The sequence below is a fragment of the Drosophila subobscura genome, chromosome O (assembly GCF_008121235.1).
Source record: "Drosophila subobscura isolate 14011-0131.10 chromosome O, UCBerk_Dsub_1.0, whole genome shotgun sequence".
NCBI lineage: Eukaryota > Metazoa > Arthropoda > Insecta > Diptera > Drosophilidae > Drosophila > Drosophila subobscura.
In genome coordinates, this window is record NC_048533.1 from 15,189,172 (window position 1) to 15,214,613 (window position 25,442).

Sequence of the window (25,442 nt, forward strand, 5' to 3'; positions counted from 1 at the left end):
GGTGGACAGTGGATACATAGTAACATACATATGCACATCATGGTTAATGATGGTTAAGTCTACTAACACTACGGATTCAATAAAACAAAATACGTCGTACACAGTACCGATCGATGCAAAGAAATGTAAAAATAAAGTAATAGTCCCTAGGCGCCTAGCTATTAGCTAATCAGTAGGTAGTAAAAACCGTATGGAATTTTCATGGAAATTAATATTTTTTTGTTTGTTTCGTTTTGTTGTTGTTGTTTCGTTTAGTAAAAGGTTAACAGCAAATTGTGCAACATATTGATACTTTTTTTTAGCTTTCCGCTTGACCTCTAATGGAATCATTTGTAATCTTTGTATACATACATATATCAAATATACAGCGTTATATTGTTAAAATCCTTTATAAAAATAGGTGTATTAAATATATTGGTTATTTCCTTGCTTTAAATTTTTACTTTGTTTTGCTTTTGTTGTTGTGTAAAAATACTGTATATACAATTAAAATTATTTTCCGTTTTCCTACATATAAACACGTACCAGTACATACATATAAATAGTCATTTGATTTATATAAATAATTTAGAAAATATGAGAAACCGCGGTTCGTTTTTTTGTTTTTGTTTTTGTTTTGTCTTTTTTGCATTTAGGAATATAGTACTTATCAGTTTCAGTTGTACGAATTTCGGCTTTAATTTAACTTTTTTTTAGGATACATTTTTTCAGTTTTCTGTTTTCAGTTTTTTGTAAATATTTTCTTTTGTTGTATATGTGCATTTTTGTACATTTTCATTTGCTTTTGATTGGGCTGAACGTTGACTAAGAGCTGTACTAAGTAGAGCTATACAAATCGGGACGATACAACAATGGAATAGCAATGTAAATCATTATTATGAGGTTTAAGTTAAGCCCCATAAATAAAGTACATTAAAGGTATAATGGAACGGGTTTGTGATCAAAAGATAGTATGGGTTACATCACCTCCTACAACAGCAGGTTGGGATCTACTCATAGAACCTCTTAAGAGCACAAACAAGTTTTTGGGGAATATCACAATCTTTGGCTTGATACTGGAGTAAAGCCAGAATCAATCCAAAAAGTTATTCCAGTGGAATTTCAATTATTAAATTACAATCGTATATGGGGTCTACTGTGTACAGCACGTCGTCAGCTTCTGGCCTTTTGGACCTCGCTTTTTGGAATATCATATCTAAAGTGATTTAAAGTTCACCTGTGGAGCATCTGTGAATGGATAACTATTTGTCTAGATGTCTTGTGGTAAATTTGTCTGTCTTCTGGGTTTATCTCTTCTTGTTTTTTTTTATATATATCCCTAGTTTTCTTTACATTTCGTTTTTAAAGGCACACGCTTTTTATAAAAATCTGTTCTTTTAGGTTTTTGTAAAATACACTTTAAATGTTAGATGCTGCGATCCATAAATAACTCTTTATATTTTTCACGTTTTGTTTTCGTTTTTATCTTTTTTTCTAAAAAAAATTCAGGTTCAGTCTGTTTCAAGGAAATGTTTTGATGAAAAAACGTAACTCATTTTGTTTGAGATTCTTTAAGACGTGCAATTTATACATCCATCCTATAGAAAAATGTGTTAATTGTTAATTATTAATTGGCAGAGAATAAAATTCCTTTGCATATTATATATGTGTATCGAAGGGTTCCATTTCTCAACTGATTGTATAAATAGTTTTTGTTTTCTGAAGGGGCTCAAAACATTTTGTCGGAGTCTGTTTTGATTTCCATGTAGCTCTTCTTTTCTTCTTTGCTTCTCCTCCGCTTTTCTGGTCTCTTCTCCCTACGGTTTGTTTAAATTTCCTGCCCTAAATCGAGAACCTAACTACTCGTAGATTAGGCTTAGGCTAAAACAATTCGGTTACAACTAAATTAGCAGCGAGCTTATCAAATAATTGTATGTGTAGTTGAATGTCGTCTTAAGCGCTACTAGTGCGGTAATGTACTTAACTCGATGGTTGGCCCATAAACTGGGGCAGCTGGGGCGCGTGTGTGTGTGTGTCTCAGTGCTTCGACAGATTCAGTGGTAAGTCTGCAGGAACGACAAAATAACATTAGCTCAGTCAGGCAGGAGGAATGACTAGATGGAGGGAAACTCACCTGAACTTTGTTCATTCCTTAGGCTACTATTATGAAACAATGCGGAGGAGGAGCCGGCACCGGTGGCGGCCGCCGAGGAGGCGGATGCATTGGAGCTGGTCGGCGAAGTGGAGGCTGTGCGATGACTGGACGCTGCAGACATTAGATCGGTACTACTATCAGTCAGTTTTGGCGTGGCCAGGTGTGCAGGCGTGTGGTGTGTTAGTGCCGCGGGATGTGTCATATGCGTATGTGGATGCGAATGCGAGTGCGGATGCGTATGCGGACTGGGGGCGGGCTGTCCAAATGCGGCGGCAGCTGCTGCAGCCGCAACAGCGGCTGCCCCGACGCCATTATAGCCGAACGGATGATACGGCGAGGGCGGTGACAGTCTCGCGGCTGCGGCCGCTGCTGCAGCTGCAGCCGAACTGCTGCTGGCCTGTGGATGAGGCGGCATTAGCGGCGAGGCTCCCGCCTGGTAATGATGCACCCACAACGGGTTGTGTCTCAGGGCCGCCAGTGTGGATATGTAGGGATGGTAGAGCGATGTCGACACCACCGAGGGAATGTACGCGGCAGCGGCAGCTGCTGCTGCCGCCGCTGCAGCGGCTGCACTACTGCCTGATGACACAGGCACTGTCGGGCTGCCGGATGATCCATTGCCGTTCACCTGCGGCGGTGGATACATATAGTAGTGCAAGGGCGAGCCGGAGGCTGGTGAGCCACGCTGCAGATGCATGTGCCGCCGATCTGGTGGCGATGTACTTCGGTCACCGGGCGACGGACAGCTGCTGCTGCTGGCCGTTGGCGAGGCAAACTCGCGGCGTATCGAGGCAGTCTTCTTGGGAACGGTGCGAGGTGTGGTTGCGGGAGAGGCTGTCGTGCAACGGGGCGGTGAAAGATCTTGCGACGCTAAGCTCCCTCCCCCTCCTCCTCCACCGTGTGAAATGTGTGGCGAAACGGCTGATCCGGACGACATTGAGGATCGACCCACGGCTCCAGAATAGTGATCTCTGTAGTAGGATTGACCATAATCCACGGGCAGTGGCGACCCAGCCGTGTATGGAGGCGAGCGTTTCTTGCTGGCAGCATGTGAGGGTGACTTTCCACCGGCGGCACCACCACCACCACCACCATTGCTGCCGCTCATGTCGGGCGACTTGGGGGAGCTGAGTAGGGAGCGTGGATAGTTTCCGGAATTGGCGTACAACGAATGCTGATGATGCACATTGCTGATAATGGCCGCCGGATGGTCGATGGTCTTCTTGGAAGATGACGAGGAGGAGGATGATGAGCTGCCACTGCCTCCGCCCAAGAGGGAGTGTATGCTGTATGAGCTGTTCAGGCGTGTGGGCTGCGGTTGCGATGCCTGTGGCGCCGGGGCTGGCGATGTGGTTGGTGTGCTTGTGCTGGGCTTTCCCTGTGGCGGTGCCAGATTCATGGGCGCTGACTTGCTGGGCGGCGCCGAAGCCTTGGCCCTACTGCGTTTACCACCGGCCCCACCACTACTACTAGCTGCGCTTCCGCTGCCATTGTTCACACATCCATTGTCCTCAAGCGACACCTTCTCAAACTCGCGTAGGATGCGCTTCCTGGGCGAGACATGCTGATGATGGTACTCGACTAGACGGCTGGCTGCCGCGGCCGACGATGGTGGCGAAACCTAGAAGATTGTTTTTTAGTTCTCAGTCACTTGGGCGGGGGACCTGGGCAGGGACCAACTTACCTTGTGCGTCAGTGAGTGACTTAGATTCCCGGTGGCTCCGCCACCGCTGCGCTCTGATGCGGTGCCTGTCGCCGCTGTCGACGCTGGTGTCTTGGACAATTGCTCTAGACGTGCTGGCACCCCATCGATAAGTTTCTGAATGATGCTGCTGAGCTTGGCTCTCGGTTTCGGCTTTTTAAGTCGTCTGTCTGCTCGCGGCGTCTTGTGATCGCCATTTAGTTCGCTGCCAGTGCTGCTGCCGTTAACCGTCTTCGTACTTATCGAAGCCGCTAGTGGAGGTTCATTAACTGTCACCGACATGGCATCTTCGTCCTCACTCGTGTTCATCTTCTCCGTAGTCGCAGCCGCAGCGGCAGTCGCCTCAATCGTTGGCTCGACTTCTACTTTTGTCTCTGTATTCGGCTCAGGGGCTTCCTCTATAGACTCGCTGTTTTCATTTATTTCGGCCTTGTTCGACTTCGTTTCGGGCATTTCTTCTGTTTCTACTTTGATCGTTTCTGGTTTTTCTGTTTTAATCTCAGTTGCAGTTTCTGCAGAAGCTTCCGCTGCAGCGACAGTGGCAGTGGCGCTGAAAGTGCCGCCTTCAGCAGCTTCTCCGCTTTCGGCCTTTAGTGTCTCATCGCCATTCTCCGCCTTGACCGTTTCGAAGATTGGCTGCTCCTCGCTCTTGGCAAGGGGCTCGTGTGGTCGTCGTCGCTTGCGTGAGGCTGTCTGGAGGGCAGCCTTGCTAAGGACACTGTGCCTAGGTCGATGGTAATAGTGCGACAGTTCTTTGGATATGCCGCGCCGGGGTCTCGACTGTTTCCAGGGCTGATCTCGTTGCCACGGCGATGATTGTATCGAGCTATTGTCATCCGAAACTGGAAAAAAGAAAAACAAATTGTTTTGTTGCTCAGAAATGCTCATGGTTCGCTTCATGGTTTAGTTATTTGTTAGTCAAATGAGCCAAATGGGGATGCGAAAACTTACAGCTCAGAGATGTGGAGTTCTCGTTCTTTGGATACGTTGTCGTCACTGCAGACGTTGGGGTCACGGTGGCCGAGGTGGCCGCTGATGGTGGGCGAAATGTCTTGCGCGTTACTGAGACCCATCCGCTCTTATCGCCCTCCTTCGAGCGTGCCAGTTCCAATATGAATTTGCCATCTATTGCACAGAAGATGGAAATTTTGTTGTTGTTTTATCTTGAAGGAAATGGGTTTAAGTTTGTGTTTTAAACTTGCCTTTAAAAAACTGCAAGCGACCGCCGTAGCCGGCCGTGCTGTTGTTGCTGTGCGTCGATATCGGATGCCTGCCCATATCAAAGCTGGTGCTGCTGCTGCTACCGCCAGCACCCTTCCCGCTCTTCAGCGATCCTGTGGGCGCCATGGATGCGGCAACGGCAACAGCGGCGGTGGCACTCGACACACTGCTTAAGGAACTGTAGTCCAGCACCCCGCCCATTACATCGACTGGCTTGGGCCCAGAGCCGACGAGGGCACTGGTCGCTGCCACCGTAGCAGATGCCGCCATCGCTGAGGAGCTGCTGCTTGTTGGGCTGTGGCTGGGCCTGCGACCGGGACTGTTGCTGCTTCTAGTTGTCTTTGTAGTGGGCGTGCTGACATGCGGCAAAAAGCCATTTGATGAGGCTGGATGAGCAGATGCTGATGATGACGATGATGATGACAATGATGAGGAGGGCGTCGGCGTCCTGCCTGCTGTCGTGCTGGTGCTCGTGCTTAGGTTCGCGGGCAGGGGCGGGGGCAGTGGAAAGCTGCCGTTCAAACCATTTTTGAGTAGAAACTGTGCTGCCGCCTCTGCAATTATGCGTCCGTTGTTGCTGCTGCTGTTGTTGTTGTTGCTGCTGCTGTCGTTTCTGGCGTTGTTGTTGTTGTTGGAGTTGTTGCTGCTGTTACTGTTAATGGTACTTTTATGCTCATCGGTCATTGTTGTCTGTCTGTTGCACTCTGTTACAATTGTGACGTCATTTAGAGTTGGCCTTCAAAGAAAAACATTTTCATGGGTTTGCAAAATGATTTTCGATGCTTAAAAATGTACTCCAGATCGGTTTTCTAATTGGTTTCATACAATTTAAATACAATTTTCATTTTGTTTTTGTTGTAAATTCCTCGCGCACAGTCCGCGGCCGGGACATAACTCAACGTCGACGGCGTCGCGTATCAAAATATGCCAGCTCGGCACGGCAATGGGAGCGTCTGGTCTGGGTACCATTTTCGTGTTTTGGAAACTGAACAATTTACTTTATTGCACACATGGCCCACTGCATTTTCGGCCGCCGTTTATCATTGCATTTACTTTGTCTTTATATGTTTTCACGCACAGACTTTACTATTGGCATAGGCATTGGCTGCTGCTGGCGGAAGAGCACAAAGAGAGGCAGAGCACAAAACGAAGTGGGAAAAGGAGGAGATAAAATAGAAAAAACGTTCTCCAATTACCATCAGCAGATATCGATATCCGATAATGCGCGTAATAGGCTGTGGCCACGTGCGACCACGCTGGTCAGCAAACAAATTATTAATTCAACTGATTTAAACCAATAAATTAATAAATAAATTTAAAAATTATCAACCAAGAGTGTGACCGCGGATTTATCTGTACCGTCTGACCCTTAGAAATATACCGGAATATACCGTGTGCTCTTAAAAAATACTAAAACATACATATGAAAACAAAATGAACGTATTTAACCCACAACATCGCCCTTTATTTTTTAGCAAATTTCGGGAAATAAGGCTCGAACAAATATTATCAACATTTTCTAGTGTTCGTTCGGCAAACAACTCGTTTTTGAGTTCAAAATTTTCAGTAACTTTTTTATAATATTCAACACAAAACTGAAGTACCTGGTCAATGCGGACTCATCTCTGCGACCAACCAATTTCGCAGTAGCGATTAAATATCAAAAAAAAAAAAAAAATATTATCAACAGAGTGTTCACATAACTAACTATATTTTTCAATTGAGCAGAGTTTCGATTTGGAAATAACTTTAGCCAACAATTCTCTACATTACATCGTGAGACAAATAGGGGGCGCTTTATGTTTACGATAAATCGACGAGGGTAAAAATGTAATCGCGGCAACTTCAATGTGTACATATTATATAGGCTCATATTTGATTTTTATTTTGCCCCTTCACATAGATATTCTTCATATCAGAAACTTATTGGTAAAAACACACTGGTATAACCACATGCCACCAACATGAGAAATCCATCCTCTGATCCGAAACTCCATTAGTACGTTAAAAATAAATGTTTGTTTATAGAATAAAATGTTTATTTAATGTCCAGAAGGTAAACATCAAGCGATTATGTTATGTTATGCTAAATGCATTCACTTTAGCTAGATAAATACTTATGGTTTGCAAGTGTCCTTTTATTGGGTTTAATACTGTTTGCATGCTACGAGTCGGTTATTTCAATGATTTCGGATGAGCACGGATTAAAGTATATTTTTTAAATAGCCTATGCGTACGCGTGTAGCTGGAATACAACCATCTGCTTCATCTTCTTCTGCTTTTCTTCTTAATTTTAAACACAACTCCGTTTGTCTCATCGCTTTCAAGACTCAATCGCCTCATCAACTCTCAATTTGCTCAGTCAATGAGCCGGTGATACATAGATATAGCCTAAATATTTATGTATTTCTAATGCAAAATATAATATAATTCTTATGCCGTCTATATACTCGTTGGTAGTATATTATGTATTATGTAGTAGGGAGGGGGCTGGCGGGCATGCTGCCATGTTAGATTCGAGTTGGGGTTTTGATATGGGTGAGAAGTTGTCAATTGCACAGGAATAGTTAAGAATAGATGCTTAGTAGGTATTGCACAGAGTAAATTGTAAAATCGTCACAACAAAGGGCACACAATGTATAAAAAAATATTTAAAAAAAAAATGTAAATTTAGTTTTGCTTTCCATATGCCAACATAATTTAAATATCACAGACGTTTTGCCAATTTTTTAACTAATTCTCCATTTTGCGTTTAAATTTTGTATGCCAAATCGGGAAGTACAGAGAGTCAGAGTCAGAGTGAGAGACAAGTCAATTAAAGGAGATGGATTCATAAAGATAAAACGGTTCCAACCGCTGTTTCGATGCGCCCTACAAGGCTCAATCCACTGTTGTGTGGGTTGATCACTTGTACAGTGCATAATCCCCAATCAGGATCGGGCCACAACATATACTCGTACATACATATCTAAATGTCAGTCAAGTGTTGAAACGAAATCAAGTCTTGTGTTGAACATGGCACATAATTGCTAAAAGGAAAACTGGAGCCAAGCCTATGAAGGTGAACCTCTTCTATCCTTATCATATAAATGGGTTTATGTACGTAATACTATGTATTCTCGAAATTCTGCAAGGAATTTGAGCGTAAAGTGTGTGTGATATCATTCTGTTGGGTTGCATCTTAGAGAATATCTCTTACCATGCCCCGCCTAGTGCATGTTGTCCACTCTGCCTGATGGCAGACCCAAGGCAGCGCTCAGGTTTAGTCCTTGTGGAACGGCACCGACACCAACACCGACGCCAACGCCCACACCTGTACCCATGTTACCCTCGCTCTCACTCTTCCAGGAGGAGACCGGTATGTGGGGAGCCGGCAAGCAGTTGCGCAGCGTTTGCACAATCTGAATGGTGTCCATGAGTGCTGCAAGATCGAATCAGAAGTCAAATGAATAACGAATAAACCGGTTCTCGCGCTACTTACTCTTCTGCAGACTCTCGCTCTGCTTGCCGTAGGGCTTGCACATGGATGGACGTATGTAGGTCTTCATGCGGGACATGTTCCGCATAAGTTCAGAGAAAATGCGTACAATCTTGTCCTGGCCAACGGCCATGTGATCCATGCGATTGGCATCGCTGGTGGCCCAGGCCCCGTTGTGCAGCGCCAGCAGATCCTTGTTCGACTCAATCGAATCAAGATTTGAGCTGCAACATAAAATACGTATAAATACCATTAACGAAAAACTAATGGATGTCGAACCAACCGCAAGGAATCAGCTACATTCTTGTGTGAGAGCTGATCCAGCGACGAGTGCGAGGAAGACGATGATGATGAGTGCGGCGACTGTGATGGCGGTGGCATTGGATGGTGATGGGCCTGCGAACTGACACCAGAACTCCCGGACGTGGATGTGCTGGCGGCTGGAGGTGGCTGCTGATTTGCAGCCACTGCGGCGGCCACTGCCTGCGATTGCATCAGTCCCTGGATCTGTAAATTGGCTGCTGCTGCGGCCACGGCCATCGGATCAAAGTGCTTGGGATCCAGCTGAGCAAACACACGCTGTTTCTCCAGCGGACTCAAGTTGCTTAGCTTCTCGAGGCTCTGCTGGGCAAGCACACGATTCTGTTGCTGTATCAGAGCCGCCGTAAGCTGCTGCTGGTGCTTGGCTTGCGCCTGGGCCTGCTGTTGTTGCTGTTGCTGCTGTTGTTGCTGCTGCTGCTGCTGTTGTTGTTGTTGCTGCTGTTGCTGCTGCTGCTGCTGCTGCTGATGATGTGCGGCGGCAGCACTGATCTGGGAGAGTTGCGTCTGAATGCTGTTCTGCTGCTGCTTGGTCAGATGCTGCAGTTGCGGCGGCACTGGCACCTGTGCCACCTTGGAGCCCGTCGACTTGGATAAGTCAATTTCCACATTGCTTGAGCTGGTGCTGCTGGCAGCGCTGGAGGCAGACCCAGCAGCGGCACTTGATCCGGCTGCACTGCTGGGCGGCAGGTGGGAGAGACGCTGCAAGAAGTCGGGCGTATTCACGCCAGGATACTGCTGTTCCATGAATGGCATGGGCGAGATGCCCATGTGGTTCTTGTAGTAGCGGCAGGCTGGACTGGGGCAGGACTGCACCACCTCGATGATGAACTCCTTCTCCATGCCGAACTGATCCCGCCCAATCGTGTACGACTCGATGACAGCCCGCACCGTGGCGTCCACACTTAGATGAAGACCGTGCGGACCGGACATGTGCTTCAGCATGACAGCATTGGCGAAATGCTCAAACGGCAGGACAATCTTTCCATTGTCGCGCAGAATCAGGCGACCCTGGGAGTCCAGAGTCAGACGATTGGCCAGAACCCTGTTCATGGAGGAGGAGACGCACTTGACATTTGGATTCAACTCCTACGCTTTTATACTTACTGCAGGTAGGCGGCACTGGGCAGCATTGCGTTGTCCTTCAGATCGCTGAAGCACTGCAGCAGCTCGGCACTGGGGTTCCAGCCCTTGTTCTGCAAGTAGAGCTGGAGCAGCATGTACAGCTTCTCGGTCACATAGCCCACGCCAGGCAGTCCGGCATTCGGCTGCGGCAGCATATCGCTGTGCGACGCTCCACTGGCCACGCCCCCGACGCCGGGGCCCTTGGATAGTGCCGCCTTCATCGTCTCCGATAGATCCAATTTATAGTTCTCTGGGTAGAAGTGCTTAACGTGCTCCTGCAACAATTGATACACAGACCGCACACCATGAAACCACATGAAACACAGACACGCCTACACATACACACCACCAGCGCCACTGCCACTGCCACCGCCGCCCACTTACCAAATTGTTCATTTTCGGCTGTGTGCTGCTGTCTGGCTATTTGCTGGGCCATCTAATTGCTGGGACGCCACCAATGCATTTTGGAATCGGGACGCTAACGGCTCCTGGGAGCTCTCCAATTGGAATAGGGACGAGACTGCACTAATTGGGAGACACAAAGGAAAAAAAAACTGTATATGTCCTGCCGAATTTGTTTTGTTGTCCTTGCAGATACCGCACTACCGAAATATACCGAAATATACATTCTCATTTTTAAAATATACCTCAAATATACCGAGTCCTAAATCAGTTTCCTCGATTTTGATATTCCATTTAATATCGCCAGCTGGTTAGGATTCTCAGCACTACACATATAATTTTATCCCATTTGTGGTTCGATTCTCTATCATTTACCTCTTTATTGATGCTCTTTTTCACTGGATTGTATATATAAAAAGAATTAATCAAAGTAGTTAGAAAAAATTTACATTTTTGTATACATAGCAACTACATATTTTCTACACATCATCGAGTAATTTGAGGATTACGGCTTTGTATACCCTATGTTGCATTCGAAGGATATCGATTGGCAAAATACCACACAAGCGAGGAAGGTGAAGAGTTTCTGGACAGGGTGGCAAGGCCAAAATTTAAGGGGAAGTGCTGAGTGAAGAGTGGCGCCACCTGGTCGGGTGATCCGGTAGCTCGTCAGATATCTGGAGAGTAATACAAATCTATTGCGGGATCCCCGAGCCACCCACACCTCCTAAGAAAAGAGACCGGCTTAGCAGCCCGAATAAGGCTGAAACATTTCCCTGGTTCAAGAGCAATAGAAGAGATCGGTGGACCTGAGAAGGATGTTATTTGCGTTTCAAATATGAGCTCAAATATGAGCACAGTAAATATACCTCGAGCCACTGGTTCGTTCTCGTGAAAGGTATCGATAATTTGAACATGGAATACATCGATGTTCGCAAATTGGCGGAGGATTCAAAATAATTGGTGAATTGCATGAATTATTGCAGAATGAATATTTTACATGTAAACTTAACATTAAATTTATATCGAAACATGATTTTTACGCCATTTACGTCTTAGACATGGTGAAGGTCATGCATCTATAAAGCGCTAATTCCATCAATCCATGACTAAAACACGCATTCCATCTGATTTGAATGCTTTTCAAGCCGGAAAAGTATGAAAAAGTTCAAACGATTTAGTCTGGAACGATTTTTCCAAAGAGGAATTCATACGCGGAATGGCAAATATTATTTTATGGCTGCTAGTTCTTGTGGCGAGCATATTGGCAGTCGCTCCAATGGACACGGTGAGTTCTGCGTTTTGGGTGCGGCCTTCGTGCTTATGACCGCTCTGTGCTGGCAGGCCGACTATATCAGGGAGCGCAACTATCCCGTGGAGAAGCATACGGTGGTGACCCAAGATGGCTATGTGCTTGCCCTGTTCCGGATACCGTACTCTCCGCGCCGTCCCAGCAGGCCGGGGCCAAAGCCCGCCGTTCTCTTCTTTCACGGCTTGATGTGCTCCTCCGACTTTTGGGTGATCATCAGTCCAGAGGAAGGTCTGCCATTCCTGCTGGCCGACGAGGGCTATGACGTTTGGCTGACCAACAGTCGGGGGAACACTTATTCGCGCAAGCACCTCACCCTCAGCCCCAATGCCAAGAAGTTCTGGCAGTTTGACTGGCACGAAATCGGAATATATGACACCACCAGCAGCATCGACTATATACTGAGTAGGACAGGAGAGAAGGCCGTGCACTATGTGGGACACTCGCAGGGATGCACAACGTTTCTGGCGATGCTCTCGATGCGACCCGAGTACGGTCACAAGGTGAAGACGAGCCATCTGCTTGGGCCGGTCGCTTTCATGTCACGAATGCCCTCAAAGCTAATGAGAATTTTGAAGGACTTTTATCTGAAGATGCCCGACATGGAAACGCTATATAATGTGCCCCTTATAAACAGAATAAATAAGATTATGTGCTCCGGATTCCTTATCAGAAACTTGATCTGTCGGAATATAGCATTCATGTTTGGTGGCTATGCCTCGCCACATTTAAATATGGTTTGTGGCGGCTCTTAATCCAATTATATTCCTACTCTATAAGTTATCTTTCCCAGACCCTGATGCCGTTAATTGCGGGCATTGCCGCAGCTGGTGTTTCGACTCGTCAAATCAAGCATTATGCCCAGCTCATGGACTCTGGCAGATTCGCGCTGTACGACTTTGGAGCACGGCTAAATCTGAAGATATATGGCAGCCGGAGTCCACCAGACTATCCGCTGAGAGAGGCCCACACTCTGCAGCCCATTGAGTTTTACTACAGCGACAACGATGCCATGTCGGCCGTGGAGGATGTGCAGCAGATCATCAATGCATTGCCCAATGCACGGGGACATCGCATGGCAAACACCGACTGGAGTCACATTGACTTTATCTTTAGCAATAATCTGAAGGAGCATCTCAACAATGATATCATCAAGATTTTCAATTCCTTTGAATCTCGCTAAAGCGGTGCTAATGGCAACTGAATGAGAGCGAGTGAAATAATCAAATAAATTAAAGGGGAATACGAGAATAATTCAAGTTGCAATAAAATAAAATAAATGTTTTGGGTTCTTCTCTAAGCTATGTACATTATTTATGCATTAATCAGTACGCGTGTCCCAGACTCGAGTTCGTAAATTCTAAAAGTTATTATTTTTTGGCACTATTGATAGTTCTGGCTGTTGTGGGCCTACTCCTCCGCTAGCGACGTCGCTGCTCATACCTATTCATGGACACCACAATGTTGTCAAAGATGTATTCTCGCACGCCCAGGCCGCAGATGAAATCGAAGTGATTCCATCGCTTCCAGGGCACCTTGTACGCAGCCTCGACATTGGGCAGGCGCGTGAGGAGCTTCCAGATGTCCGCTGGGGCCACAATGTAGTCATTCTCCGAGAAGAATATGGTTATGGGCGTCGACACCTTCTCCAGCGCGTACTCCGGCGGCTCCAGTTGCTGGTAGTGCAGCCAATTCCGCTCCGGACCGTAGTCGTACTGCCGGAACTTGGTGGACACGTAGCCCTGGAAGTAGTGCATCAGCTGCTTGACCGATCCGCCAGTGGGAAAGTTGGCCATTAGATCCGGCAGCAGGGTTTTGTTGAGGAACCTCGTGTCGTAGCCAACGGCTGGCCAGAGGCGTGTGATGCACACCAGCGGCTTCTCGTTGTCCAGGCACGTCATCGAGAGCAGCTTCTTGACGAACTTGTTCGTGGAGAACATCTCGACACCCTCGAGCATCTTGGAGATGTAGTTGCGAGTGCCCAGTATGGGTCCAACGATCTTGGCCAGACCGCTCTTCGTATTGCTGACATAGGCCACCGGTGCCAGCAGGGTGGCCGTCTTGAAGACCGCGTTGTATTGCGGCATCATCGAGTTGAAGACGAGAAAGATGGTGCCGCCCTGGGAGATGCCCACGAAATGCATTCGCGCCACACCGCTCGCCCGCAGCACATAGTCCACCTGGGCGGGCATGTCGTAGATGCTCATCTCGTGCCAGCTAAAGTTCCAGAACTCGCGCTCTGTGGCGTTCATCCAGAGATTGTGGCGGCAGTAGATGTTGCCCCGATTGTTGCCCAGCCACACATCATAGCCGGCACGCCACAGCAGATAGGCCAGCGAGTCTTCGCGTCCGTTCAGCAGCCAGCTGCAAGGGGGGAAATGGAAGATTTGCAGTTGCATCTGGGCCAAGCGGAAGCGGCGTTCCCTCAGCTACTACTCACACATCCGATGAGGCATACAGGCCGGACAACAGAAAGACAACGGGTCGTTGCAGCACGATGTTGTCGGTGGGATCCACCTGCGGTATGCGATGCAGCGTCAGCACATAGCCATCCTTTGTTGTCACCGTGTGGCGTTCGACATTGTAGCCATCGTTCTGTATGCGACGCACCTGCAACGATATCAGCATTAGTGGAGGAAGCTACAGGAAGCAACACACAAGCTCCAAAAACACACTGGCACACACACAGCAATGTTGGCACATTTATTTCGGATTCGTATTGCTTGACATTTGGAGGCCACGAGACGCGTGCGCGTTGTGACATTCAAGTAATTAGGAATTCTGCAAGCGCAACAGCACAGCACAGCACAGCGTGGGGCCTCCCCAGATCCGATGTACACCTCCTCCTACACCTACACCTTACCGCATCTGTTATGATAATTTCGCGGGACTGACGTAGGGTGGCCGTCACCTGTTGCAGCCACCACAGTGTGGCCACAAAGAGCGACAACAGCCGGACAACATTCAGCTGCAGTGGCAATGGCAGAGGCGATCCCATGGCTGACCAGGATTATGATTACATGAACGCTGCTGGGATGCGATGTGGAGGGTGGGGGGTAGAGGGATTAAGTAACGCAGCCGTAGAAGCCGAACCGGTCCGAACGGGGTCGTGCCGCGGTATCGATCGAAAACGAAAGCTGGCCTGCCCAAGGATTGTTTACTAGGACTGGGATAGGCACGGGAACTGGGCACAGGGAAGGTGTATCGTGAGTGCGAAAAGAAAGTACGAACAGCCGAAGAGAGGAGAGCTTTCAAAAAGGCCGAAAAATCGAATGTCGCGCGCGCGCGGGCTACTCGTACGTTCGCATGAATGAATATGAATGAAAATTGCAATCAAGTGCCGTTGTTGATGCTGTTGCCGTTGTCGTTGTTGTCGTTGCCGTTGTTGTCGCCGCTTTTTTCGTCGCTTTCGTTGTCTCGTGTGCTCCCGTGTGGCTCGCCCGGCGTTACCGCTGCTAACGTTCGATTCGAATGTGCTTTATCGACTGCGCATGCGTCCGCGACTCGCAGGGCTTGTTACCCGCGAGAAGCCAAGCCAAGCTTCAACCGGCCTGCCACTAAGCCGCCGCTGCTGCTGCTGCTGCCTCTGCTGCTGCTGCTGCTGCTACTCCAGCCACCTGCATGCCGCAGTCGTGTGCTGAGCGCCCAAAAAACATCGGCGCATCCAACCAGCCGTTGTCCGTCTCTGGCGGAAAGTAAGCTCTCTGTACTGTACTGTACACTGTGCATAATATCCACAGCTCACCCCGCCACACCTACACACGCTGCCCTGCCGCCCTGCCAGCGACTTGGCATGCCGCCATGGCAATTTGAGCAATTATAACAGCTTAATGAAAGAGAGAGAGAACGCTACCCCAAAAAAGGTGTCGCCCAGGCCCATGCACAGTGGGCGGCAATCGATATTTACTCGATTCAGCTCTAAGAAATGTGAGAAGAAAGTGTAAGTGACCTTGTCGTTGTTAGAAATCCATGGCCAAGACATCACTGGGAATTACAGATTAAATCTGAGGAGCTGTGGAGTCACACCCAGCTCTATTTCCATTCAAGGGCGCTTTCCCTGTTTATAAATATTTAAATTCAGTGATTCATTATCTATAACATCTATAGATTGATCAATCAAAGTAAGGGGAACGAAATCCAATCCACTTGTCAATGCAAGGGACATCCCAACGGGCAGATAAAGGATGATAAATGATAAATACTCATCATCCGCCCCAGCACAATACGGAACTCAACTGAAAGTTATGCACATCACATACACACAGTACATACAATGGGTATTCATGAAATACAATTGATTTTTGAGCAGTGTACACATTTTTGGGGAGCTACTTACTGACAGTTTTTTTTTTTGTTTTTTTTTTTTTTTTTGGCTCAGGCTGAGGCTCTGGGTGCTCCGACTCTGTGTGGCTGGGCTCTTGGCTCTTGGTATTGTAGTCTGTCGTCTGTCGTGTGTCGCCTGTCGCCGTTGTTTTCGCTGAATTGCAATAACCTGTTGCCTAATGAAAACGGCGTCTGCTTATTTAGGATATGGCCCGGCCTCTGGCCCCACAGACAGTCGAACAGTCAAAGTACTCCGCACATACCCATGAATACACACTCGTGGGTATGAGTATGAGTGTGAGTATGAGTACGAGTACCAGAGTATCGAAAGCTATGGGATGGCTATGTCGCTGTTTGCTGGTGTCTATGTTTACGTACTCGAAAGACAATTGACGTGTCAGCCAGGCAGCCAGGCAGCCCCCTTCCTGAGGAACCACTTCCCACTTCTCACACAATCCATTCAGTGGAGACCTGGAGTAGAGCTTTCTGTTTGCTTATATGGCTTTTTAATAACTCGACCAACAGCTGCGCAAAGGGGTTGTAAATGCTGTGCACATACTCGTACTCGTACTCGCACTCGCACTCGTATCATTGGACTTTAACTTACTGTCTGAGACGAGACCATTTCATCAATGGACCGGTTGCTTGGTCGGACGCTCCACTGGCCCAGTGACGGCATTGACCACCAGACACACGTATGTATGTACGTGTAAGCCACACAAAACCCCCACGGATCAGCCCAAGGCAAGCCTCAGGGGCGGTGCCCCTGTCGTATGCCTGGCGTTAAAACAGTTTACGCTAATTTCTATTGTGACACATTCGACAATGTTTGGACGCGTGCGTCCAACCCATTCATCCGTCCAAGCAGCCAAGCAGCCAAGCAGCCAGCGGTGGATCAAGTAAAACTGTTTAGTTTACAGGTTTCGACAATTAAACAATAAACATATGACTCCGAGTGCAAGTGCCAGTGCCAGTGCCAGAGCGAGTGCCAGTACGTTAAATGAAATGGGGTCTGTGGCCAGGGGCATCTTTCGCAGCTCCGGTTTCAGCTGTGTGCCGCGAACCTCCACCTTGTTTGACTTTCTTCACTTTCGGCTAATGTCTAATGGATTCTATGTAATGCTGGCCTAAAACAATCCATAATGCATGCCCCATGTCGCACTTCGTTGCCAAATTTGTTTGTTTATTTTGGTCCCCCGTATTTACCCACATTGATGATATCCCCCAAGTGATGTAATTATGGGCTTTAGGTAATTGTATAAACAGCTTTATATTAATGAGCGTGGTTTCAGGTTTCAGTTGATAAGGCAGCGTGGATAGGTAAAGAAAACTCCAACCATTTAAGTATATTTTTCCTACCCTTTAAAGGAAGTTTCTAATTTCATTTCTATGATTAGTATTGATTTGTGTCAACAAAAGTTTGATCTAGCTGTGATCTATGAAAATCTTATAATTCGATTAAACTATGACAAAGTTTCGGATTTGAAAGATTTACATTAAAATTTCGCTCAATAAAGGCAATTTTCCTTTAATCTGAGTGTCCCAGCAATTACTTAAACAAATGACGTTATATTCCATTTATTTATCACACACGCACACACACTTTGCGGAAGAGTATACAAATATTGTTTATCGGCAAATGGCTTTGGTAATTTCCCCACTTTCGGTGCGTCAGTCAGTCGGTCAGTCAGTCACTCAATGACAGTTGCGTAGCAGCGTGAACTTTGTATTGAACTTGAAACCTAAACTGGACAAGATCTGCATAATGCATGCCCCAAACTGCTGTGATGCGTTGTGGCGGCCACAAATCAAAGGCCCGGCCACAGCTTTTCCTTTGAACACTGAGCTGACATTTCACTTTGAGTGCTCTTGTTTCTGATACTCGTCGAATGTTTGCATTGGGTTTTCGTTTTCTTTCGGTTTCCGGTCGCAGCACAGCTCAGCACAGCCCAGCCTTTCTTCTTTCGTTTATCTAAACCAGAAAAGGCCAAGGCAGAGGCAGGGCTGAGGCTGACCAGGCGATGTAATCAGTTGCTTATCAATGCAGCGCCAGTCGAGCCGTTCCGTCGGTCATAAAACGAAAGTGATTGACGACTCCGAGCTCGGGGGAAAAGAGGCAAAGCGATGACGATGACTGTCACCAGTGGTTCGCTGGGTCACTATTCACTATGCTAATCTGGGTCTAATTGCTTCTTGATGTGTTTGTAAATTGGCTTGACAAACGGGCAGCGTCAGCGGCCTTGGCCAGGAACCGTCTAGCAGTCTACCTGTCTGCAGTGCAGACTTCCTCTAATTACAACCCGACTTGAGGAGTTCGCGACTGACTGCCTGAGTCATGAGCCAGGGGATTACATATTTACAGCTCATTGTAGCTGTGGTGGCTAGCTCCGACTGCCTGGCCTGACTTAACATGGCAATTGTCGGTCGTAAAACGCGGCAAGCAAAAATACAAAATAAAAATAAAAATACAACAAAAAACATCAACAAAAATCTCAATCCAGCGCCGAGTGCACGGCACGACTCCGGCGACAACAAAAGGAATCTTGTGAGGCCATAGGAGGAAGTGGCTGCCACTGCCACTGCCACAGCCACAGCTCGACGCTGTTCGTCATGACTAAGCGTTGTGTTACTCAAAGGGAAACCAATTGATTCCTTCCTGTTGCCGTCCACCATCGCACCGCCGCAGAGCCACGACGGCAATAACAAAATCTAAATATTTAACGACTAAATTGAATCTGAAGGCGCGCCTCACATTAGTCAAATTTCCCGTGGCACGGCCTGGACATGGGGTTACCTGCCGCTGCTGCTGCTGCTGGCATAATCAATAAAAGATAAACAGCAGTGGGCAGGCAGACCAGTTCCGAGTGCCAGACTTGGAGACTTGGTTGCAACTGCAACCCATTGAAATGGCCTGCCACACGTAATGGAAAATGCTGCAGGGAAAGCCTACACAGAGGACAGAGATGGAGCCTCCAAAGCAACTAATATATATGTTTGTACATGTTGTAAAAACAAATAGGAGTACATATTGTAGAAGTATGTAAGGAAGACCTCTCCTCGTCGTCGATTGCCGTCATTGTCGTCGACAGCTTTTGCCAGAAGTTTCGATTTGAGATTCTATCGGGCGGCAGACCAAACGGGGGGGGCAGAAGTTGGTTCGCCCGGTCCATCCATTCAGAGGCACTTTGCATGGAAAAAGAGACCCCCGTCGTGGCCTACGGGCACTCCGATGCTGCACCGGGTCTGGGCCAACTCTGCACAGACAAATCATTCACGCTGAACAAACACTGGCACACAGATTCGTTCCAGTTGATCAGTTTGATAAGCGTTAAGGTCTTGGTTTTTGGCTTCTAATTATGTTATCAGTTGATATTTTGGGAAAACACCGATTTATGTGTGGACTTTGTTACATTTTCCTTCCTAATCTCTGCGCTGATTGATTACACATGATATCGCATGGGAGGGCTTGTCCTACTCTCTCGACCCTTATTGTTCACGCTCTCTTTTGTATTGGAGGCTCTCGCATTGTACCAAATAAACAATACAAGTACGCGTACGAGTGCCGTGACGTGCCGGGCAGAGGTAGAGGTAGAAGTAGAGTGGTAGCCCCCGGACCCCTAGCGAGCCAAAGAGTCCAGCCTGCAAGCGAATTGGCTGCCTACAAAGAGAGGGGCTCGATGACGATGACGATGTGGATGTGAAGTGCGGCCCCCCTCCGATATAGCCATGGCAAAATGTTAGTTCCGTTTGTGACTGGCGCTTCGGCTACACTTTTACACTTATCAGGCCACAACACACACAAACAGAGTCCACACAGAGGCACTGCTGGAGCGGCGGCAAACTCCACACACTCCAGCCCCAGTATCAGGCCAGCCCAACCCACTCAGAAGCGGCGGCTGCAGAAGCCGTATGCCTGCCATGCCCTATTATTACCCAAAGGCAAACACAAATGCAGGCAGCAGCAGCACTCGCATGATGATGGATCTGGCGTGCGGTTCGGCAAGTTGCAGAGAAACGCAAAGAGAGACCCGGCCCTGGGCCAGGCCAGGCCAGACCGGGCCCGACATCGTCATCAATATGTATATACATACATACATACATCAGTACATACATCAGTGTGTTGTCTGCCACAGCGACGACGACTTCCAACGTCGACGGCAACAAAATTCCAGAGCGCACGCGTTCTCAACTTTAGTTCTTTGCGAGTCGCCAACGCGTTCGGAGCTGAAATCGGAGTCGGAATAAACAGGCAGCAGGCAGACCGTAGGCAGCAGGCAATCAAGTGAAGCAGCAACAGCTGAAACTCTCAAGAGAACGAACGCAAGCTGCAACGCAGAGTATCTGTATCTGCAGCTGTATCTGTGCCCATCATTGTGTATCCTTGTGCGTGTGTATTGTGTGCGTGTTAGCCGGCTCTTGGCCAGTTTCTGTTGATTTCGGGCCCCGTCAAACAAGGAGCGACAACCTAATCAATCAGTCATTCAATATGGCAATTTCTAAGAGCCATCGCGCCAGAAGGAGCAGCTGCAAAGTCGTTCCAGGCAGATTCTGCACCGGGAACAGGCTGACGAACCCCCTGGCCCTGCTCTTCGCGACGCTGGCCGCAGTGTCCATGCTGGCCCCATGCTCGACTCTACCTTGTAAGTATCAGAAAGACACGCCAGCTCCATCACTTGCCACATCTTACTCCGCCTATAAGAGTGCATCTGAGAGATAGATAGATCTCGGCTGCAATGCATTGCATTGTCGTCATCAACATCATCATCATCATCTTTGTCGTAATCACTTGTACGAGTAGATGCTGCCGTTGCTGCGGTCGCATCAGGCCTTTGACTTATATGTATATCTGGCTGATGTTATTGCTCGCTGGCTGTACGAGTATTTTCCCCATTTTCCTTTAGTTTGTTGGCATAATTCAAACAGGCACTGGCTGCCTGCTGGCACTGCGCGTAATTATGCCACTGCCGCGAATGCCACACAGCCCCAACCGCAATCCAATCTACCCCCCAAAACGGTGGCACTTGGGTGTCATATAAAAGTGATCCCACACCCCATTGACAGCTGCGAGTACCCCCCACTCCATGGACAACAGCGTGCGAAAGTTCAATAATGTTTTGTAACAGGCCAATTGACGGGGGATCGCCAGAGTTCAAGTTGTGCGATAAAACGTAGATAGCAGGGCGATGGCACTCGCAATTCATTTAAGGCAGGGTCTGTGGGTGGAGTTTTAAATGGGGAACTACCACTCGGAGTAGACTCATTCTAATTAAGCGAGAGTTCCCTAATTTCGGGTTGAACAAACTCTTATTTTTCATAGCGTTCCATCAATTACAAGTCCCTAAGCGCATTACTGTCGCTGCCCCACCCTTGGCGTAGAGTTACAAGGATCATTGATCATGCCTCGCATGTTGCCCTGTGTTTCAAGATGCAATTTTTCTCACTTGGAACATGCCCACACAACAAGGGAGCAAACGAATATGTCCAAAAAGATAATTTCTAAATGCAGGCAGGCAGGCAGGCAGACAGGCCACTCCACCACAGAAGGGACCACCAGATGACACTGCCCCGGTTTGGGCAACTGCAACTGCGGCAAGCTGCGTGGCCAGCCGAAAAGAAGAAATTCGATTTATTTTTCCACTGCTCTTGCTGTTGGTTTTGTTGTTATTTTCTCTAAATGCCATTTCGGCTTTGTTTTCGTTGGTGCGGCATGCTTTGTCCCATTTTAAGACCTTCTTTAGGCTCTATGCTGTTATTGTTGCTGCCTGACATTCGTTCCCAAGGGATTGGAATAGGAATAGAAATGGGCAGTGGCAGTGTCAGTGGTATGGGCCTCAACGCCGCCCATGCATATCTCATGCAGAGCATCTAATAATTCTGTTTTTCCACGAATGCGGCAGTTGCATCTCCCAGTGTCTTTTGGGCCTAGGCATGGGAAGGGATTGAGAATTGAGAACGAGATGTGCATGTGCGTGCGAGGAGGAGGGACAGGAATGGATGTCGTCTCATAAATAAGTCAGCTACTTTATGGGCATAAGAAAGAGAAAAAGACAAACTGGGCGGCTTTTGGGTGCCTGGTTTCGGTTGCTTTGTTTATTTTGTTACTAATTTGGGATGTTGTTGGTGTTGTCGTGTGTGTCTGGAATTTTAATCACTGCATCGACGGCCACTTGGAAGCATTTTGAATTATTGGGGCGCGGGCGTACGTACCCATGCATACGGCGGACGGGAATTCGGGTTGTGGCCAGCCCGCAATCTGCGATCTGGGACTGGGGTCCCAAGAAGTTGTCAATGAATGTGTGAGAAAATGTACACTGATGACAGTGATGATAGCTGCCGTATAGATGTGGCTATGAATGGGCCGTGTCGTTGTTCATATCAATGCCGTTTGTCAGCGGCACACTCAGGCACACAGCCGCACGGGCACGGGCACGGGCAGGGGCATGGCCATAAAGAAAAACCACTCGAAAAGGCCTAATGGCGACTGTTTGGAATATGGCAGCAATATTGGTTTATTAGTGCGTTAAATGGGAAGTTTATCAATGTAACGGTGGGGCACAATTAATATAATTTTATTAATTTTCGTTCCAAAAAGCTTTTTGGACATTCTTGTTCCCCATACCTCACGCAGGTTCTTTCCTGTTTTTACTTTCTCCCAACTTGTCGCTGTTCGAATTTGCATTTGGTAAATCATAATTGATTCCATTCTGTGAAAGTTGTTCAACAAGAGAGTTTCCTCTCTTTGGTAGGCCCCTCACAAAACTAGACTCGTATCTAGATCTAAAGATCGTAATTTGACGATCGTCCCCTCAAGTCCATTTGCCACCCACCTTTATTGCATTCTATGGGGAAGATACATAGAAAAGTGGATGAGTGCTTTGGGCAAGATGCAAGCTGGATATTTGTAGTTAGAATGTGTCTCACTTTCTTGTCAGCTATTTTTTTTAGTCAATTATAAAATAAGTCCATGAATAGTCTGTGTGTATAGAGCCTTTCCATTTCAATTTTTAATGAACAAAAATTTGTATCCGTTGAATTAAACAGTTTTCGAATTATTGGCAAAGATTCATAATAAATGTTCAATCGGTTCAATTAAAAAAAATATTTTAACAAAAAATGAGACAGTCTAACCAATTTACATGATATTTAGGTTCAGCGCCATCTATTGCTGGGTACATGCAACCTACATGACATTATACATCCATGCCTTGTCGGTTCGTGTCTTAACTATGTGTTCGTTCATTTCATTTTAGTCGAGTCAACCACCCTGTCTGTGGATGTCGAGGAAATTGCAAGTCAAAACGAAACGACCGTTGCGCCTGCCATTCAAGATGTGGCCATCGATCCTGTCGAGACCAAAGCCTCTGAAGTTGTGGATGAACTGGTGGACACCAGCTTTGTGTCTTTAGGAGGCGAGGATCTGGAGCAGGACATACGCAATGCGGTGAAGAGTGAAATGGAGTTGGAAATGGAGGCGGATGCCTCAAGTCCGGTGGTGCCATTGAAGGAGGAGACGGCGCAGGGAGAGGCAAACGAAACCGATCATCAGGAGACTGAGGGTAAATGGTTTAAACTTACTGATTTGGAGCATAACTAATCAAATTCCTTCTCTTATTTCCAGTTGAAAGTGTTCGCGAGCCCAAGACACTTGAAGCGGAGGAAGAAGCTCCCAAAGCACAACCAGCAGAATCACCAGCGAACACCGATCAGTCCCAGGAACAACAGCAAACAAATCCACATACAGATGGCGATACAGTCCATACACTCGTGTCCAGCGGGGAGGAGGAGGAGGGCCGCAGCAGACCCTTGCCCAGCGTGACCAGCGACGTGGTGTCCGTCATCTTCAACGAGAATCGGGCCATCACCGAGCAACCCATCACCAAAACGAACCTGCTGGCCCTGGAGCAGGAGCACGAGGCGTTTGAGGACAGAGAGACAACTCCGTTGCCGATCTATGAAGGACCCAAGCACCAGGTGACCAAGAAACAAGGCGTGGAAGATTTACTGCCCATTGAGGTGGCACCAGAGGTTGAACCAGAGCCCGAGATTGCCTCACAAGAAGCCAAAACTTTTCGCGAGGAGCGCACACTGGAGGAGCAAAAAGATAGTCTGAATGAAATCGACACGGAGGAGATTGAACCAAAAGCAACCAGCACCATCCACGTGGACTCGGCACAAGCGGAACTTGAAACTGAAGCTGAGGTAGAGGCTAGGGCGGAGACTGCAGCAAAGGCAGAGCTTGAGGCGCAGGTGGAAGAGGCTGGGCCACCAGAGGATACAATCGTGGAGCCCGCAGAGCCCCAGGAAGCAGCTGAGGAGATTGCCACGGAGGAGACTGCCACTGAAGCTGCAATTCCCAATGAAGAGCAACCCGAGGAGGAAGAAGTTGTTGTGGCACACACAGAGCAGATTGAAGCAACCGAAGGGCAACCAATTGCGGATTCAGATGCTAATCACGATTCCCACAACGTTGAAGATGAGTCCAACGAGGGCCAAGAAGTAGACAGCGACGAAACAGATGCCAAAACCGAGCAGCCCAAGGACGCGAGCGACTCATCGGAGGAAGAAAAGGAGTCCGCAGGAGATGAGGCAAAGTCTCCATCGGATGACAGCACCGCCACGCCGTTGGTGTCCTATCCACCACACGATGCCGACCAGACCTTTGACAGCAACTCGGCGGACGAGCATTCGGCGCCACTGTCGCGGCCATCCTCCTACCGCTCCACCATGATCATCGCCCTGTGCTCGGGAACTGCAGTGATCTTCATCATCACCTCGCTGGTCATATTCGTGGTGTCGTTCCAACGCCAGCATGGCACACTCGACATTGAGATGCAGGAGCAGCGACTGGGCAAAGACTCACTGGACGAGGAGGATGCACAGATGAAGCTGCTCGATGTGGATCTCTCACCGCCCGTCATCGTCTCAATGGGCAGCGAGGAGACAGACGAGTGCCTATAAGTAGAGCTTAGGCTTGAGGCGCTGACTAACCCACGGTGCCATGTAAATATTTCTAAACCCCTGAGATTTGCTTTCATCCAAGCAAAGCAGAAAAGAAGACTTGAGCTAGCTCCTCCAACTGGTTGTTACTGAGAGAAAAGCGGCACACAAATCGAATCGAAATCGAAAGCGAAATCAATTGCCATATTGTTTAATTTTAAACGCACAAAATAAGTTCTAAGATTTTGCGAAACTTTTCAAAAACAATTTTATAATATTTATATGCGAGTATGTAGAAATTTTCTTTAGATTTTAAGCACATTTTGCAATGAGTCTCTGATAGGAAGTCAGAATAAATATTTTCGATTAATTAATATTGAGTTTTTCCATGTGTTAAATGAAGGTTTAATCATTCATCTGCCAGCCATGCAACAGGTAATTGAGTATCAACAATTGAGTGAGTAATTAAACAATGTAGGAATGTAGTTCGTTT

General features: G+C 47.6%; 5 protein-coding genes across 8 annotated transcripts; 2 read left to right on the forward strand and 3 right to left on the reverse strand.

Moving 5' to 3' along the window:
• Positions 1-1,476: 1,476 nt before the first annotated feature.
• LOC117899749 (protein hairless) lies at positions 1,477-6,410 on the reverse strand. Of its 4 annotated transcripts, XM_034809997.1 has the most exons (7): positions 6,056-6,242; positions 5,675-5,793; positions 5,039-5,644; positions 4,788-4,961; positions 3,819-4,678; positions 2,114-3,755; positions 1,477-2,045 (listed from the first exon to the last, which is right to left on the reverse strand). In XM_034809997.1, the coding sequence occupies exons 1-7, from the start codon at positions 6,079-6,081 to the stop codon at positions 2,017-2,019; spliced, it is 3,456 nt and encodes a 1,151-aa protein (XP_034665888.1). In that variant the 5' UTR covers positions 6,082-6,242; the 3' UTR covers positions 1,477-2,016. The 4 variants fall into 4 exon arrangements, with proteins under 4 accessions (XP_034665888.1, XP_034665889.1, XP_034665886.1 ...); XM_034809998.1 differs by lacking the exon at positions 6,056-6,242 and adding an exon at positions 6,254-6,410 and having other exon boundaries at positions 5,039-5,793; XM_034809995.1 differs by having other exon boundaries at positions 5,039-5,793.
• A 1,032-nt stretch (positions 6,411-7,442) lies between these two features.
• Positions 7,443-10,571, reverse strand: LOC117899755 (ras guanine nucleotide exchange factor B). The gene is made up of 5 exons (XM_034810006.1): positions 10,363-10,571; positions 9,961-10,253; positions 8,819-9,898; positions 8,539-8,759; positions 7,443-8,478 (listed from the first exon to the last, which is right to left on the reverse strand). Exons 1-5 carry the CDS (start codon positions 10,372-10,374, stop codon positions 8,267-8,269), a joined length of 1,818 nt encoding a protein of 605 aa, XP_034665897.1. The 5' UTR covers positions 10,375-10,571; the 3' UTR covers positions 7,443-8,266.
• A 995-nt stretch (positions 10,572-11,566) lies between these two features.
• LOC117899672 (lipase 3-like) lies at positions 11,567-12,917 on the forward strand. The gene is made up of 3 exons (XM_034809860.1): positions 11,567-11,668; positions 11,725-12,426; positions 12,483-12,917. Exons 1-3 carry the CDS (start codon positions 11,600-11,602, stop codon positions 12,870-12,872), a joined length of 1,161 nt encoding a protein of 386 aa, XP_034665751.1. The 5' UTR covers positions 11,567-11,599; the 3' UTR covers positions 12,873-12,917.
• An 84-nt stretch (positions 12,918-13,001) lies between these two features.
• LOC117899671 (lipase 3) lies at positions 13,002-15,035 on the reverse strand. The gene is made up of 3 exons (XM_034809858.1): positions 14,553-15,035; positions 14,130-14,299; positions 13,002-14,053 (listed from the first exon to the last, which is right to left on the reverse strand). The coding sequence occupies exons 1-3, from the start codon at positions 14,685-14,687 to the stop codon at positions 13,111-13,113; spliced, it is 1,248 nt and encodes a 415-aa protein (XP_034665749.1). The 5' UTR covers positions 14,688-15,035; the 3' UTR covers positions 13,002-13,110.
• A 5,164-nt stretch (positions 15,036-20,199) lies between these two features.
• Positions 20,200-25,126, forward strand: LOC117899670 (retinitis pigmentosa 1-like 1 protein). Its single transcript, XM_034809857.1, has 3 exons — positions 20,200-20,652; positions 23,263-23,568; positions 23,631-25,126. The coding sequence occupies exons 1-3, from the start codon at positions 20,499-20,501 to the stop codon at positions 24,968-24,970; spliced, it is 1,800 nt and encodes a 599-aa protein (XP_034665748.1). The 5' UTR covers positions 20,200-20,498; the 3' UTR covers positions 24,971-25,126.
• The last annotated feature ends 316 nt before the right edge of the window (positions 25,127-25,442 follow it).